This window comes from Sesamum indicum, linkage group LG15, assembly GCF_000512975.1.
Source record: "Sesamum indicum cultivar Zhongzhi No. 13 linkage group LG15, S_indicum_v1.0, whole genome shotgun sequence".
Lineage (NCBI taxonomy): Eukaryota > Viridiplantae > Streptophyta > Magnoliopsida > Lamiales > Pedaliaceae > Sesamum > Sesamum indicum.
In genome coordinates, this window is record NC_026159.1 from 5,243,304 (window position 1) to 5,260,269 (window position 16,966).

The following is a 16,966-nucleotide window of genomic DNA, read 5'->3' on the forward strand; positions in this document are numbered from 1 at the left end:
ATATTTTTCATATAATAATTTGTGTACTTATAAAAAAAAATTATAATAATATTAACCTCACTATAAATATATATATATATATATATTATATTTATATACATGAGAATGTTAAATGATGGACAAAAAGTTTATATATATATTTTTATTGACGTAAATATTTTTCATTCAAACACTAACGGAATGAGTTGAGGTGTTAAGTATAATTTAAAAACTTTTATTAAGATATATATAATTTCTCATTTTCAAAAGAGGTTTTAATGTAATTAACCCTAACATTAACATTGGTCTTAAATGGAGTTGAGTAATAAAGAATAAGTATTTGAAAGTTGATGAATCAGAGAAATAATTAAACATTATGGATGTATAATTAATTCCAAGAAGACATGTATGGATACAAGTTAATTAGGGAAGTAGGTACACATGTCTTATCTCATTCACATGTTGTCTAAGTCACCCATTTTAAATTCTGAAAACCTATTAATATTATTAATTCCATGTCTAATTAATCCCAGTTAGGGGCCCCCACTCTCATATCTCATTTCTTGCTCTTAATTCTCTACTTAATTATATTAAGCAATTATATAAGTTAAGCCAATTATTCAAAATATTTTATAATATCGTCACTAGAAAAAAAAAATTATTATTAGCTATAATTTTGTTGGCTATATAAAATCATGATAAGTAATTGTTATGAATTATGGTTAAATAAAAATTATTATAAAAATATAAATTATCCACCATAAAAATTATTTTAATATACAGCGAAATTGAAACTCCGTAACTATGAAATTTATGGGATTTAATTTCATAAATACCAGCAATAGTGTACTATCATTCAGGTCTGGATTCCAAGTGCAGAGAAAGTATACCGCCTTCCAAGTCCAAGCGCCAGGTAAGCAACAACACCCTCCTTGCCCGCATGCTTAATTCCAAGGAGCAGACCTGCTGTGCGTTTTGGATCGCCATCACTGGAAACACCCAACCGGGGTTCGCGCTTCGACTTCGAAATGGACTCTTTGGGGGGTTATGTTGAAATCCTAAATTAAATTAAAAATTATTATTTACTTTCTAAATTAATTATTTAAAAAGTATGATTTTAAGAAATAAATTGAAAAGGTAAAGTTGGAAACGAGAGAATAAAAATTATATGATGAATTTAGTGAATACATTAGATATATATATAAATAGTTATTTCAACCCTCTTCCCGAAAAATTAATAGTAAGATGGAAGTTTTTTTTTTTTTTTTTTTATCTATTTTAGTAATGGTTATTTATCTATGTAATTAGTAGTTGCAGATTAAATACAATTTGTTACAAATACTGATAATTGATTTCATTATTATAACTAATAAAATTAAAACTGATTCTGCAGTGTTATAATTATTAATAATTAATAATGTGATAGTTTATGTAATCAATCGATTCCATCACAAAGAAAATTAAATAATTCTAATTTATCTATATTTCAATGTGACTGTCGAGATTGCTCAAATTTAAAGATAGAATATATGTCATTTAAATATATCACTGACATGAATTTTTAACATATATATATATATATATATATATTATATAAAATATTATTAACTAAAATAAAAGTCAAGCAATATCTGGAGATGGGTCTATACTGATAATATATTTCTCTCAAATGATGAAAACTTGCATAATAATTATTCCAATTTATTTGGATTAAAGTGACAGTTTAAATCTTGGATCATCATATTATTAATATTTATAAAGTTTAAACTGAAGAACTAATGATTCTTTTCTATCAAGTAAACTTGTATATTATAAATTACATTTACACTTTTTCCAAATATGCAAAATTACACTTTCTTTTGAAAAAATTTTAGAATTATACTTACACCCTCTTTGAAAAATTTATGTATACTTGGTCCCATTCCGTTATGGTTTGAACGGAAAAATTGACATTAACAAAAAAAATTATATAAGTTAATTATGCCCATGATTTAACATTCTCATATATATTGTTGTATTTATAAAAAAATAAATATAATATATATATAGAGTGAGGTTATCATTGTTATATTTTTCTCTTTAAAGTAAATAAGAATGTTAAATTAGAGGCAAAATTAAAATTTTATGTAATTCTTTTGCTAACGTCATTATTCTTCGTTTAAACCATAACGAAAGGATGTTAAATATAAATGATGTATTTGTTGAGGGAATATAAGTGTAGTTTTAAAAAAGAAATTGGAAAAATATAATTTTATGTTTGTAGAGGGATTCAAATGTAATTAACCCTTATATTAATATCTGTATCTATAGATTCGTGAAGAAGCTATACTTGGAAGAATCCGAGTCAAGGACGACTTCTATCAAAGAAGAGTTGGGAGAAATGGATTGGTCAAAAACGGCACACCTCAACTCTTGCTATTTAATGTGAAGTTGATTTATTTTAGGGATAACTGCATTTACAATCTTAATTTATGATCTGATTATATAAATTATTATCGTCTTTTTGGATAATTACATTTATATACATAAAAAAACGTCAATATTATTTACACAAATTATTTTATTGTTTGTAAAACTACACATACACCCTCCTAAAAGTCAACATCATGCACAAATTACTCCTACTTTTAAATTGTAAGAGGTGAATTCTATTATCATGCCAAAAATAAAATAAAAAATAATTTATATAAACAAAAAATAAATTAAGAGGTGTGAGTGTAGTTATCCCTTTATTTAATAGATGAAGTCTGAGTCAACCCCTTCAACCTCCAACCACTTAACTTGATCAATTTACTGATGCTGATGCACTCACTCTCTCTCTCTCTCATTTAAGAAAATTAGTCTAATTTCGAACGAGGAGGCGTCCAGAGATAAGAAGTCGCTATCTTTACTTTCTTGTATGGATGACAACTCAAATTTCAACAAGGAAAGTCGTCGTGCTAATTGCTAAACACCACAATTCAAGTCTTCTAAAAATATCCATCAAATGTCAAAATAGAAAAGGGCCATTTGTGCTTTCTGGTAAAGTTCAATTAAGACTTAACACACGGACAATATGAGACTGTATTCCTTATTCTTTTATGTAATAAGGGTTTTACTTCTTTTTCTTGTCTGGTACTATATATGCGTGAGATGTTGTCTTCCGGCTCCAGGCAGTCTATCTGTCCTATTACGCAACTCATCGGTATGAGGCAGCTCAAGTCATAGGATCCAAATTGGTTTTATCTCTTAAATTGCATGAGCATACGCCTACTATACATGCCTATACCAAGATACTACTTGTGTGTGTATATGTGATAATATGTGGTTTGAGATCTTTCTCCAAGTCGCCCAACTTCAGAATTTAAGCTTCAGAATCATGTTACTATGGTGATCCAGTCGAAGCCAAGTCAATTACCAGACACCTGTAATTGGTGCGTTCAACGGACATAAAATGAGAGTGGAATTTTCAGTCAATCATAACCATTTTTTTCTGCGGCTGCTCCTATATATCTTCAGTATAATAGTCAACTTTGCGTATCTAGCCAATTTGACACACTATCACCAGTACATTTATAAAGAGATAATGACTTCTAAGCGATCAAAGTAATTAGGAAAATGACCTTAAACTGTATTTGACAGCAAATAAGCTGGTGACTCCAGCAGAGTGCCAATTAGTAAGTGCACATGGTACTTGGAATCAACAAGTTGGAAGTGCTTCATAAACCAGTTTCGGGCCATCAGCAGTTTAATGAAGAAAATGCCCCTACTACGCCCAATCAACATTGGATAATAACATGTTCCCTGATTTCTAAGCACAGGTTTTTACATGAAAACATGAACAGAATCTAGCATATATCTGCCTTTGAGAACCGGTAGCTTTCTGTCACAACTTTGTTATAGCGTTCACACTGGTAAATTTTGGTACTGCAGTTTCGAATCATAGTGACTTCCAATACAGAAAACTCACAATTTCCATCATGGTGAATTCACAAATATGTAACATGCCCACACATTACTAAATAAGCATGACGTCATAGGACTTACTAAATTCGTGCATATAATGCAATGAAAACACTAAAGATTCGGAAACAGATTATAAGACAGTCGAATGTATGACCACAACTTTTCTATTACCCACTAGCTCATAACAGCAAAGACATAATAATTACCAGGACAATGTTAACAGACTCCAAGGGCATGGTAGTTTGAGAGAAGGAGAAGCCAAATCTGGGATAGAGAGCATGATAAAAAATTGATACAAGGTGATTCGCTGTAAGTTATACTTGGAATATGAAGTATGGCAAATGTGGATAGTCATTAATGACATACCGATAGTGTTAGTCTCTCAAAGAGCCTCGTAAAAAAGTTAATATCCCTTCAACTTCCTCAAGAACTCAGAATGTCTTTTGCCTACTAATAAGGGGAGCGAAAGAAAATCAGAGGCTCTTCTTTCTGGCATCCACTTGAGTGGAAGATTTAGATAGTGCCCACTGTTTTGTATTTAGATATATTGAACTCAAAACAAACTGAGAGAAACAGAAAATCATAATTACTGCTTCAAAGAGGAAAGGATATTTATCTGGAGGGGTAATAGTTAGGTAGATGATATGAAGGAAAAGAGAACAGGCAAAGGCAGAAGATTCTAAAACGGACGAATAGAAATCAGGCTTTCTTGCATCCTTTCTTACACCAGGCGCATGGTAGAGAAGGATGAAAAGCCCATATAGAGCAGCATATGGAAGTACCAATCCATCGCGCCTTAAGAGAGGGAACATCGAGAGCAAAGCATTATACATCAACCACCTGAAGATAAATGGTTCTTCCAAAGCCAAGAAGCTTGCTGGCAGAAGGGGAAGGAGGATTGATTTCTCATGTACTGTAAAATTTAATCATCAATTGCAGAGAATCAAGCTAGCGAACAAATATACAGGCGAAAATGAGAGATTAAGCACAAAATGCTTGTTACATACCTTGGAATGAGAATAGGTAGAATGATAAAGAGCAGTTGAGCAATCCTTGCAGAAAACCACGTTTGGTTGGTGACCATATAAGCTGAATCATAGATGGGATACAAGCTGAAACGGTTGCGGTAAGACTAAGAAGTTTCAGTAATTGTGTGCTGAACAATCTCTTCCATTTCACGACAACTGAAGTGGCGCACCAAAAATTTGCCACGTAATCCTCATATATACCTCTCTCAAAGGGGGCTAAGCGAGAAAGAACCTGTTAATAACCCATTAGGTAAGTGAAAAAGTGGAGCCACAGGAAAGTCTTCTATGATCAGTGAAAAGTACAAAGAACCTAAACAAAAACAGTTAGGATTTGGAAAAGGAACCAGGTAACACAATAACACAGCTTTTACCTCCAGAGATGCATCCATGGAATGAAGATATGGCCACCAAACCAGGGCAAATGTACACAACACCACGAAACCAAGTTTTAAGATCTCAAGGATTGGATTCTTACGCCGGACAGACTTCCCCAAGAGATAGCCAAAAAAGGCAGGTGCATAATATGCACTCATCTGAAAGCCATAAAAACGGAAAACAAAATGATGCACACAGTACCATTATAACATAACAAGCTTCACTTTAGCAGAGGCATCATAATCCATGTAATTGAAACTCCAATGTCTAAGAGAAGTTCACCTTCAAGGGCATCCAATCACCCATTTCATCTAAACATCACCGGTAATTGAATCCAGATACAATTAAATTTAAGAAATCAGTAAAAGGAAGGAAGTACATGGGTAATGCAAGAGATACTTTTGCTGATTACCAACTCTTTGTCAATTATCTCATTACCATGTGACATCCAATGTACATCAGTTATTGATAAGATTCCTAGTATCCTAAGAAGGCAGTTAGAAACAAACGAAACTAATATAAACAATTTCAAAAGTTGTTGAATTGTTACTCAACACAATATAGAAACTCCATGATCACACTAAATACATATCATCCCAGACCAGCTAAGAGTCTAAGACAACAAAGTAGCCGTAACATGGCTCTACCCCCAACCCCCCATAAGAAAAAAAAGAAAGAAAGAAAGACCACCTGGAAACTTGAGTAGCTTAAGATACATACACATTACTATATACTGCTCGGAGAATATAGGCAAACACAACTCCTCAATTAAGTACTACTTTGGTTCTAAAATCATTTGGTAGCTATTCCACTTTTCATATGTTTGTTCCCATATAACTTTGGTGTTATCATAGACCATTTCATACTTTTTAACAGAAAGCTCCTTTGTTTCATATTCAGAGTATCATCATGATCAAGAATGAAAACACCACTCTATCTCAAGAGTAACCAACCTGAAGAAGGGAAACCTATCAAGCCATGTATATAATTCATATTCCTTATACCTTCACCAAAACTTGAATTCTTTGCAATTCAACATCCGGAAAAACTTAAGTGAACAGTCCATACAAGATACTCTTAAGCAAGCATGCTCTCCAAAAGATCAAATATTGTGCAAGCACACAAGCATAAGAAACAACCAAACATGCTCATTATTATTATTATTATTTCTTCTTGAACTATACTCTAAGATGCATGTTTTGCACAGCTTATGATAACTAGAAAGCTCAAAACCTAGGATTTGCATCACATCTGTTATTGTAGATGTCATCTTCAAGAAATGAGTGTCAGTCCCCCTGTGAGAATCATAGTTACATTGTGTCAAAAGATGGGAACCTACGGCAGAGAGTAGACAATAAACCAGATTGTCAAAGAGACATCTGGTTTGCATGGTCCAAAAGAGAATTTCTCGGCTATAGAATTGTGTGCGTATTTTAGTTCCTAGACAAATAAGGAAGACATTGTTCAGCTGCAGACATTGAGAAGTAGAGTCACTGAAGCTCCTTGTCTCACAGTCACATGATCAAAAAGAAAATACCTTTTACTGCAAAATAAATATGAAAGATATTTCCTATGGCTTCTCTATCAAAATTTCGAAATCAAAAACAGCAGAGCCTTTGTTCAGAGTCAAATACATATCACGGTTAGCTTGGCATGATAGATAAAGAGCAGAAGATGAATTGGGAAAATAGAAACTTAATAGATCAATTTATGTGCACAATCAAAAGTCATATCACTCAACTTGATTGGTAGTGAGACCAATAACAGCATCCATCTCATCATATTCCAAGTACCAAAATATTAGAGGTAATTGCAAGACGACTTCTATCTTTGTATATTAAAGCAATTAATACTTTGCTCCATCTGATTGTCGACTCGCATAGTTGACATAACAATCTAAATATAAGACAAAAAATGTTAAAATCAACCTTCATGAGATAAATTTCAGAGGCACAGAAGCTCAGTTACTCAGGCCATTCTGAGACACCTGAATATGAAGCAAGTAAAATAACCTTTTATATGTTTTATTCTTTAAGCTCCAGGAATTGAGACAAATAAGGTATTAATTGTAACATAAACTGTATAGCAGAAACTATATAACCAAAATTTTACATCATGGACAGAATTCCAAAAAGAAACATAAACAAGTGGTGTTTCACTTAAAGTATAAGTAGAAAAGCACCTGTTTGTGGTTGAGAGCAAGGCAGAACAGCATGGACCCAACAAGGTTTCTATCCGATAAAATCGCAGCAATAGCCGCAAGGGTTAGCCCCAAGCTAATACAATTGTACTGACAACAAAATAATAGATAAAACAAAATAATTAGAAGCCAAACAAAAAAGAAAATTCATCAAAACATCATAAGTGACATAAAATAACAAAACTTATTGTAAATTTCAGTGTATACCTGAAAATGGCCATGATCAATCAAAATGATACAAGGGTTCAACAAAATCATCAGAGTATGCCAGGCCATATTGCTCCTATCCCCAGTGGTTTTCCCAGAGTAATACACAGTTATGAAATAAAGCACTGCAGGAAAGAATATCATCAAATCAGACATCAAAACCGTCCACCTCATCAACAGCTTCCTACACGAAAACATCAAGAAAATGAAAAGTGATTAGGTACACATTGCTTTCTGTGATCCCAATGGGACTGAACATTGTGTGCCCAAATTTCAAATTTAATAATATAGCATTTCATAATGTCACCGCCCATATTTTTTTTCACGTGCATTAGCTATTATCCCACAACAATCGAAGAATTTTTTTCAGAAAGTATAAATGTATTAAGTGTTTAGAGGCCAGAAACTATACATTCTTACAACTAAGTCATATAGTTTTTACATTTTAGCTCATAACAAACACCATTTCAGGCAGAGAGAAAAAAGAACGTGGATAACTAACTTCAAGTGAACGCCTCTGTGGCTGTTTGGACACTTGAAAAACAATCTAAACATTCGGAGGGTATGATAATAAAAAACTTTAGTCATCAATATATAACATAAATCCCAAATAGAAAAAAACGCGAGTATTAAGGCCAGTGAAACACTAAAAGACCGCAGGTGGAAATTAAACGCCACATCTATATCGACGACCACGAAGTTAAGTAAATAATAAAAAGCATACCCAATGTAGGACTCATATCCACGAGAAGTGAATAGCGCAACCGACGCAGGATCGAAGAATTCCAACAAAATTCCATGGAAATAACTCTGGTATGCAGTTAGAGGAGGGTAATCGAGTCCCCAATAGCCGAGATCATTAACGGTACTGTTACGATACCAATCCTTCACCGGAAGATTGACAGTGATCTCCATCCAATGGCGCTGCGCCTCGTAATCTCCGAACATAGGCGGTGTGTGGGCGCCGGAATAGGGGTGGAGCGCGACGGCTAGGCGAATCAAAACGGCGAAGAGGCTGATGCAGAGGAACCATGATGATGTGCTTCTTGTTGTGATGAATGACCAAATGTTGGTGTTTGGATCGGATTCGGGTCCTGCTGCAGTATTTGTTTGGTGGACCGCATTTGTTACTCGCAGCAAGGTTTTGGGGTTGAGCAAAGTGTGACTTATTAGGAGTGAAAAAGATAAAAGTTAACAGTATGAAATATTTTTTTCTTTGTACGGATTTTTTATAAATAATATGAACAAATTGAATAATATTTCATCTAATTTTAATTTAAAAACCAATTGCATGGTATTGGATAAGAAAAAAATATATATAAAATAATTATAAACACGTATTTTTTGTGGTATACTTTTTCTCCGATGGACAATCATTCATTTCTGAGGTTTGGTGTAATTCATATTATATTTGAAAAATTATATCTCGTCTAATAACTAGATTCCTCTTTTAGTCAAACTTCATCGAATTTGTTGGTATTAGAGAAAATATTAAACAAAAATTCATACATGTAAACTAAATATTTTTCTTTTAAAATTATTCTTATATATGTTCATACGTAAAAACTAATACATAAAAAAATAGTAATAACCATATAATAAACATTATAACTTCATCGAATTTGTTGGTATTAGAGAAAATATTAAACAAAAATTCATACATGTAAACTAAATATTTTTTTTTTAAAACTATTCTTATATATGTTCATACGTAAAAACTAATACATAAAAAAATAGTAATAACCATATAATAAACATTATTGTTATTGTTTGATGAATAATTTTGTTAATAAGTTTTTAAATTTAACTTATAATTATTTACTTACTAAAATTTGTTTTAGCATGGTATCGACTTGTTATTTTCTAATACAAAATAAAGAAAAAAAATTAATAAATTTTCAAAGATAAATATTTCCTTCTCAATCTATTTTTTTAGTACCAAATAAGAAAAATATTTGAAATTCACGTTCCCTTAATCATACCAAATAATTTAAAAATATATATATTATTCTTTGCTCTCTGGCTCACTTTTTTAATTTCCCTTGCCCTTTGGCTTCTTCCTTCATCTCAGTGAATAATTGATGTGTCATAAGACATGTAATATGTTATGCAATAAACAATATTTAATTGTTAGAGTTGGTATATCTATCTATGCTAATAATCTATATTATTTATACTAATATAAAAAAAGAATTACTTTTTACTTATAATTAACAATTCGTGACACTGCAACACTAAATTTTAAATTATCAAATGTACCTTAATTGTTAATATGATTATTTATTTTGCCATATCATCTTTAACTGTCAATATATTGTCATATTTATCCCCCACTTTTACCATGATTGAACCAAAATTTTAATAAATAAAAAAATTGGTGCAATATTGAGAAAAGCAATTAGTAAAGGCAAATAATTCATAATTATGTTTGATATCAGAAAGACATATATAACTTAAAAAATTAGTAAAAAATATTTAACGACAACTCAAAATTTCATTAAAAAGAAAAATTATCATACGAATACAATAATACCTGAACTAATTTGTTTACAACCCAACTCATTTATAACCCATAAATTTGGACCTAGTTTAGATCCAACCCATTATCAACCCAACTCAAACCATCGATTTGCCACCTCTAATATATATATAATATTTGTTATTGCACGCGGTACCTACAAATATATAAAAAGAATCATGATGTGAGATAATGAAAATATGAAATAAAATAAATTATAATTATAAATTGTACTAAATATAGAGGAGTAAGGTGTGAGAGAAATGTGGAGTAGTAGGTAGTTAAGAGAAAAAAAATATAATTGTTGAGATTATTAAAAATATTAAAATTACTAATCTAACCAAAAAAATTAAAAGAAAAAATAAAATAAAGGGTGAATTTAAATATTCAAAAATTAGTGCAATAAAAGATTTTTTTTTAATAATAGTATAGATATTCTGTTTTAATAAAAATAATTGAGAATCAAATAAAAAAGCACCATGGCATAATTACAAATTAAAACCTAAGTGATTCGAATAATTTACTCGTTCACACATATTATTTGAATAATAATTATTTATTCGAAATATACAAACACAAAAATTTATTTATTCGAAATATTCGATGATAAAGATGGGGTAAAAAATATTAATTGGTTAATTACGTAATTAATGATATATTACGTTATTAATTGGAGCATGCAATTAGTTGACTTAAGGTCAATCACAAATTCCAGTGTTTTATTTTTACTAAAACGCAAACTGGTAATATCAGAAAAGAGAACGGGCCCCACTATTCGTACGTGGTCATTAGTAATTGGGTCTACGGGAGCCGTCAGTAACCGGGCTGTTATCTGATCAATACCAGTTGTACTTATAAAAAGGGTGCCACAGCGCTAGCAGGTTCTGTTGTCACTCTGAGTTGTGCTGTTGATATTTTGCCTTCTCCGTTTCTCTCTCTTTCTAAGTTTATACCCACATCGCCGGCGGCGACCGGACGTCGGAGACGCCTTTTCCGGGAAGCGTACGCCAAAGTCGTGCAGAAGATGAGGATTTTTGTGAAGACTCTGAAAGGCACCCACTTCGAGATCGAAGTGAAACCCGAAGATACCGTATGAATTCCCCTTCTCCCTTTAAGTCGTTATGGATATATGGGAGATACGATGTTTATATATGTTTTCGAATGTGTTTAATTTGGATATCTTGTGTATTGTTGGAATGGAGTGTGGTTAGGGTTTCTGGATTGTCATGTTTTTTTAATTTTGTTGGTTGGTATTTGTTTTTCTTAATTCTCATGCTTATCAAAGTACCTTTTTCTTTTTTGCACAAAGTTGAGTTCTTTTCTTCTGTTGTCATTACGACTTGGCCTTAATCTGTTTTAGTTATTTTGACTATTGAATGTCTCAAGTTTGGGAAAACTTGTTACGTCTACTATTGTCCAAAATTTCCATCACGTTGTCCAACACCGGTGGTATTAGTTAAATGCATCTTTGTGTGTGAAATTAAAAGGGTTTGCTGTTTCAGGTGAATTGAATTAGTCACATCCTTATTTTGGTCATTCATTTTATCTGTTTCTCATGGTCTTATACCCCAAAGTGAATGAGGCCTAGAAGGTCAATGATTTTGCCAAAGTAATATCTGAATTAAAGTAACGGTTTGACACTTCTAACTTCCGACAACTAGACAAAAAGGTAAGGTAAGTGGATGAAACTTTTGTTTCAACTCTTATTTAAAATGCCTTGTCTATATCAAATGGAGAATTCAATTGGGATAGAAGGAAGCTATATTTTGGGTTCTTCTATAGATAAATTGTCCATGTATGGTCGGCCAGTCTTTTGCTTCTTGGCTGTGTATTGTTATATTTTGGGTCCTTCTATAGAATAAATAGTCTATGTTCAACCAGCAGACTTTTGCTTCTTGGTTGTGGGTTTATGGAAAACTACAGACAAGTTTTGGGAAGACAATTAGTCAATAAGTTCTTGCATCCATCGTTTTAGTCAATTTTTGACTTTACCAATTTTAAATACTGTCTTTAAGTACTCTCATTATCTATTTTTAAATATATTTTAGGTGGCAGATGTGAAGAAGAATATTGAAACGGTTCAGGGTGCTGATGTCTACCCTGCTAGCCAACAGATGCTTATCCATCAAGGAAAAGTTCTTAAGGATGCTACCACATTGGAGGAGAACAAAGTTGCAGAAAAAAGTTTTGTTGTGGTTATGTTGACAAAGGTAATATGCTGTCATGTCATCTGGAGATTACTTCTATGTCATTTCTTTTTTGGGTGAAAATTGTATCAAGAATGATTCGTTGACTAAAAAGGATGTCTGCAGGGAATATCAATATCACTATAGGAAAGTATTGTCCACATTTCTTTTTCTTTTGTCTTGTCCTCCAAGTAGACATAATATTGCTTACACTTTGCCCAAAATTAAAAAAAAAAAGAAGGAAAAAAGAAAAAGAAGGGTTCCTCTAACCCCACTACATTTTAATGTTCATCTAAGTATGTTTCCATTGTGCCAATTTTGTAGAACAAGGCCTCATCAAGTGGAGCTGCAACTGCATCAGCTGCCCCATCGAGTAAGGTGAGCCAAATCCCCACTCTGTATTTGCATCGGAAATGCATTCTTGGCTATTATTTGTGATTCATGGCTAACAAAATGTTTTGCACAAGAAATGACATCCTTTGGTTTCTTTTGTTCAATTATGCATCATGGAAGTATCTAGAGGTGCATTTGTTTTTTCTTAGAAAAGTTTTTCTTCCACTTTATTTATTTTTCTATGACCCTCCCAGTGTTGTTTGGGGGTTGAGGGTTGAGAGGATGGATGATGGGGCCAATCCTTGGTTTGAGAGGTATTCTTTCTAGTTTCTATATGGTTTTGTAACCTTTGATTTTTGCAAAGAATCTTGGAGAAAGGTGCAAGGTCTGTATGTTTGGCTTTGTACTTGCACTAAGCATGCCAGGATTACACAGTGAAGCTTGCTGTTCCTTGACGAAAATGCTGGTTATACCTGCTCTAATGATAGAGTTTCCTTAGAAGACTTAATTTTGCTTGAGGGTTGCATTAATTCATGCATGATTACCATCTTTAGGAGCTAAAACTTTTGTTTATCTCTGTAGACCCAATCTGTGAGTGATACACCTTCACCAACACAGCCAGTATCAGCAGCTCCAACACCTGCACCAGTTGCTGCACCGTGAGTTCATCTTATTACTCTAGCTTTTAGCTTCTGTGCTAATAAGAGTTTCTCCCGAGTTTTATGTTCTCATCTAGAATTTTCATTCCTGCATTTGCAGTCCACAATCAGCCCCTGAATCTGCTCCAGTTCCTGCTCCTACCCCTGCTTCGTCAGTACATTTGATCTGCTTATTACCTGTGATGTCGACAGGATTGTTTACTTTTAGCTCTTTACAGCAGATAGTGCTCATTCTTTCGTTCTTTATTTTTAAACAGCTCGACAGATGTGTACGGTCAAGCAGCATCGAATCTTGTTGCTGGAAGTAACTTGGAGACCACTGTTCAGCAGATTCTGGATATGGGAGGAGGAAGTTGGGATCGAGAAACAGTTATTCGCGCTCTGCGGGCTGCATATAATAATCCTGAGAGAGCGGTTGAATACCTCTATACTGTGAGTCTCCTCCAAAATCTTTGATGTCTTTTGCCGATTTGGTCTTGGTATTTTGTTGCACTTTCCATTAGCCAAGGGGTTAAAGTGAAGGGATTACATACACCGCTCTCCCCTGATACGTAGACCCCTTGGTTTGGGAAATTATGCTTGACCTCTAACTTGTAATAAGTCAATTAGATCTTTATTTAAATTTTTTGCTAATATCAACAAGTTTGGTGAATTAGATAGAAACAAACCCTTAGGGGTATTAGATGTAATTTTTCCCAAAGGGTCTACGTGTAATTACATCAAACCTCAGGGCAAGGTAGTGTAATTATCCCTAAAACCAATGACTGTGAGAGGTAGAAGGATTTTCTTATAGTTGCTAGATACATTTGAAGTAATTTCCGTTTTAGCCTTCCATATCAGTTTCATCTGTTTATAATTGAAGAATTTAATTTCAGGGTATTCCAGAGCAAGCAGAAGTGGCCCATGCCGCTCAACCTCCCGCTGGTGGACAGCCTGTGACGAATCCATCTCAGGGTACACAGCCGGCAGTACCTTCCGGTGGACCCAATGCTAATCCTTTAGATCTTTTTCCACAGGTAGGAATTCTGTGTGAGATTTTGGTCACTTTCTTAAAGATCAAAGAAGTATTTCCTGGGGTAAAACAAACCACAATGTTAATTGGTCTTTATCTTTCTGGAGCTAGGGTCTCCCAAACATGGGTTCCAATGCAAGTGCCGGCACCTTAGATTTTCTTCGCAATAGTCAGCAGGTAGTATACATGGTTTCCTGTTAGAAAGTCGTTTGATATGCTTCTTATGTCTTGTATATAATGTCTCCTCAGTTTCAAGCTCTGCGAGCCATGGTGCAAGCAAATCCTCAAATCTTGCAGGTAACTTTTTCTCTAAGCAATTTATTTGTCTGCCTTTTAGGTTTCTAATGCTATTTTGTCTTTGTGGTAATTGTGTCATGTCCTGTATCTGTAGCCTATGCTTCAAGAACTGGGAAAGCAAAATCCACAACTAGTACGGCTGATTCAAGAGCATCAGGCTGATTTCCTACGCCTAATAAATGAACCTGTTGAGGGGGAGGGGTGAGAAATTATGATTACCATATCGTCTAGTTCTTTTAATACAATCTTTCTGAATATCTTCTGATTATCTAGTATGACAATAATGCATCTAGGAACATATTAGGGCAACTCGCCGAAGCAATGCCACAGGCTGTGACGGTTACACCAGAAGAGCGAGAAGCAATTGAGCGTGTAAGTTTTTTCATCTCTACTACGGTTCACTTTGTTTACAAATGCTCAGGGTGTATGATCAATCTCATCAATTAGCTGTTCGTCTTAGATAATTAGTCTCTGCTGGAAGGATCTTGTTATCCTTGGCAGCATCTTACATCTCATTTGATCTTGATTTTGCCATTAAGAGGTTCCACTCCAAGGAAAAAGTTACAACCCGTTTATGCTTGTTCACTTATCATGTCAAACACTAATCACCAACTCTTACAGGCTGGAATAGTTTGAACTGTCATTATGAAATGTGAAGTTATAATTTCTAGGTGCCAGCTCCTTTTAAGAGCAAAGTGGTTGCAATTCTATGTTTTGGTTTACTTTTTTGGGGATTGGTCCAGGGAATTTGTATAGGAAGTGTTGATTGTCTGTGCTTCTCTTTAGCAGCCGTCCTTTGGTAGGTCTCCTGTGTCAGTCATGAATGCCCTGTTGTGTGCGAAATAAGTAGCTGATAAGAGGAAAGGGAAATGAAAACCTTGTTTCTAACTACAGCTCCAAAATGTTCACAAGATGTAGCAAATGTACACTTGCGAAGGTCATGACATAATTCACCAATTGGGTGCATTCATTCCAGTTTTAAATATGTGTTTTTTACTGAAACCCGTCTCATGAATGCCGTGAAAAATTTGCACCAGGACAATTTATTTTGCATCTTGCTAACCTAGTTAGCCAAAGATCTAGCTATGCCATCATATGTACTTCTGATGCCCAACAAAGAGCAAGATAGTACTTCCTGTTTCTCCTACCTGATATTGCCCATCTCCGCTAACACCTTTATTCAGCTAGGAAATGGTGAATTAAGTCTAATCAATATCTTGCTGGAATTTTGGGTTGCAGCTTGAAGCAATGGGTTTCGATCGAGCTCTAGTGTTGGAAGTATTCTTTGCATGCAACAAGAATGAGGAGCTTGCTGCCAACTACTTATTGGATCATATGCACGAGTTTGACGACTGAAGTTACTTTATTTCTCGCCTCTAATTTAGCACTTGCAACTCTGCTTTTGCTCGGTTCTCCCCTTATGTGCAATTATTTTTTCTTGCCATGCGGATCGATTATTATATATATTATACAATTGCTTTGTCAAACATCCTCTTATTAATACACAAGATAGAATTTTTAAAAGAGTTGGTCATCTCCTCCTTAAACTCTCTTGTTTTAGTTGGTTTTCTTCATTTCAGAAGACAATTTTGGTAGTTGGTCGCACCCTCAAAAGTCTCTTGGTTTGGTTGATTTTCTTCATTTCAGAAGACAAATTTGATCTCATCCGGGAAATTTGCTTTTGTATCTTATGGTAAGGAAGTGCAATATTTGCCAACAGCAGCAAATTATTGGATATATTTTCCTGAAGAAATGGAAAAAGAAAGGTAATTTGAAAATATGGTTGATCATTCAAGACCAATGGGTTTTCATGTCGAATTCACATTATGTTGTATGTTATTTGTGAAAGCCCTCTAGAGAACGTGTCAATATTCAAAATAAGTTGATTTATTGTTCCATTGATGATAACTCAGTAATAATAACATATGGGGTATCAATTCTTTAATTTTGCTCGATGGTCTTGTACTTGAGCATTCATATTCGCAAAATAAGATTCTGAAGCTTCCAGGCGAACCTCAGTAGAGAATATCTCAATGGTGCCGTTTAATGCAGTTTGATTGATCAAGGCAAAAGTATAACTCATTAAGAAAGATCCTCGCCAAGCATTGAGGCTTATACATAATTGTCCACGAAAGTAAATACCGAACATTATATTGCAAGCATGCATGCGCAAGGAGCGATTCAGGTAGACATCTATGAACGTACTACTGCTTTTGGATACTGACTA

At 33.8% G+C, this 16,966-nt stretch overlaps 2 protein-coding genes across 2 annotated transcripts; one reads left to right on the forward strand and one right to left on the reverse strand.

Moving 5' to 3' along the window:
* Positions 3,797–9,115, reverse strand: LOC105178349 (probable dolichyl pyrophosphate Man9GlcNAc2 alpha-1,3-glucosyltransferase). Its single transcript, XM_011101814.2, has 7 exons — positions 9,090–9,115; positions 8,459–8,899; positions 7,735–7,918; positions 7,510–7,617; positions 5,324–5,485; positions 4,932–5,184; positions 3,797–4,837 (listed from the first exon to the last, which is right to left on the reverse strand). The coding sequence occupies exons 1-7, from the start codon at positions 9,113–9,115 to the stop codon at positions 4,398–4,400; spliced, it is 1,614 nt and encodes a 537-aa protein (XP_011100116.1). The 3' UTR covers positions 3,797–4,397.
* Positions 11,126–16,265, forward strand: LOC105177947 (ubiquitin receptor RAD23c). The gene is made up of 12 exons (XM_011101259.2): positions 11,126–11,342; positions 12,301–12,462; positions 12,763–12,816; positions 13,354–13,430; positions 13,531–13,581; positions 13,688–13,862; positions 14,306–14,446; positions 14,554–14,619; positions 14,692–14,739; positions 14,834–14,940; positions 15,033–15,111; positions 15,979–16,265. The coding sequence occupies exons 1-12, from the start codon at positions 11,277–11,279 to the stop codon at positions 16,093–16,095; spliced, it is 1,143 nt and encodes a 380-aa protein (XP_011099561.1). The 5' UTR covers positions 11,126–11,276; the 3' UTR covers positions 16,096–16,265.

Coding starts and splice junctions, on each gene's coding strand:
- LOC105178349 (XM_011101814.2), bottom strand. CDS start 9,115: ATGAATGATTGTCCATCGGAGAAAAA. Junction 8,900..9,089: donor GATTGTCCATCGGAGAAAAA/GTATACCACAAA, acceptor ACTCCTAATAAG/TCACACTTTGCTCAACCCCA. Junction 4,838..4,931: donor CTACCTATTCTCATTCCAAG/GTATGTAACAAG, acceptor TAAATTTTACAG/TACATGAGAAATCAATCCTC.
- LOC105177947 (XM_011101259.2), top strand. CDS start 11,277: ATGAGGATTTTTGTGAAGACTCTGAAAGGCACCCACTTCGAGATCGAA. Junction 13,431..13,530: donor CCTGCACCAGTTGCTGCACC/GTGAGTTCATCT, acceptor CTGCATTTGCAG/TCCACAATCAGCCCCTGAAT. Junction 13,863..14,305: donor CGGTTGAATACCTCTATACT/GTGAGTCTCCTC, acceptor ATTTAATTTCAG/GGTATTCCAGAGCAAGCAGA.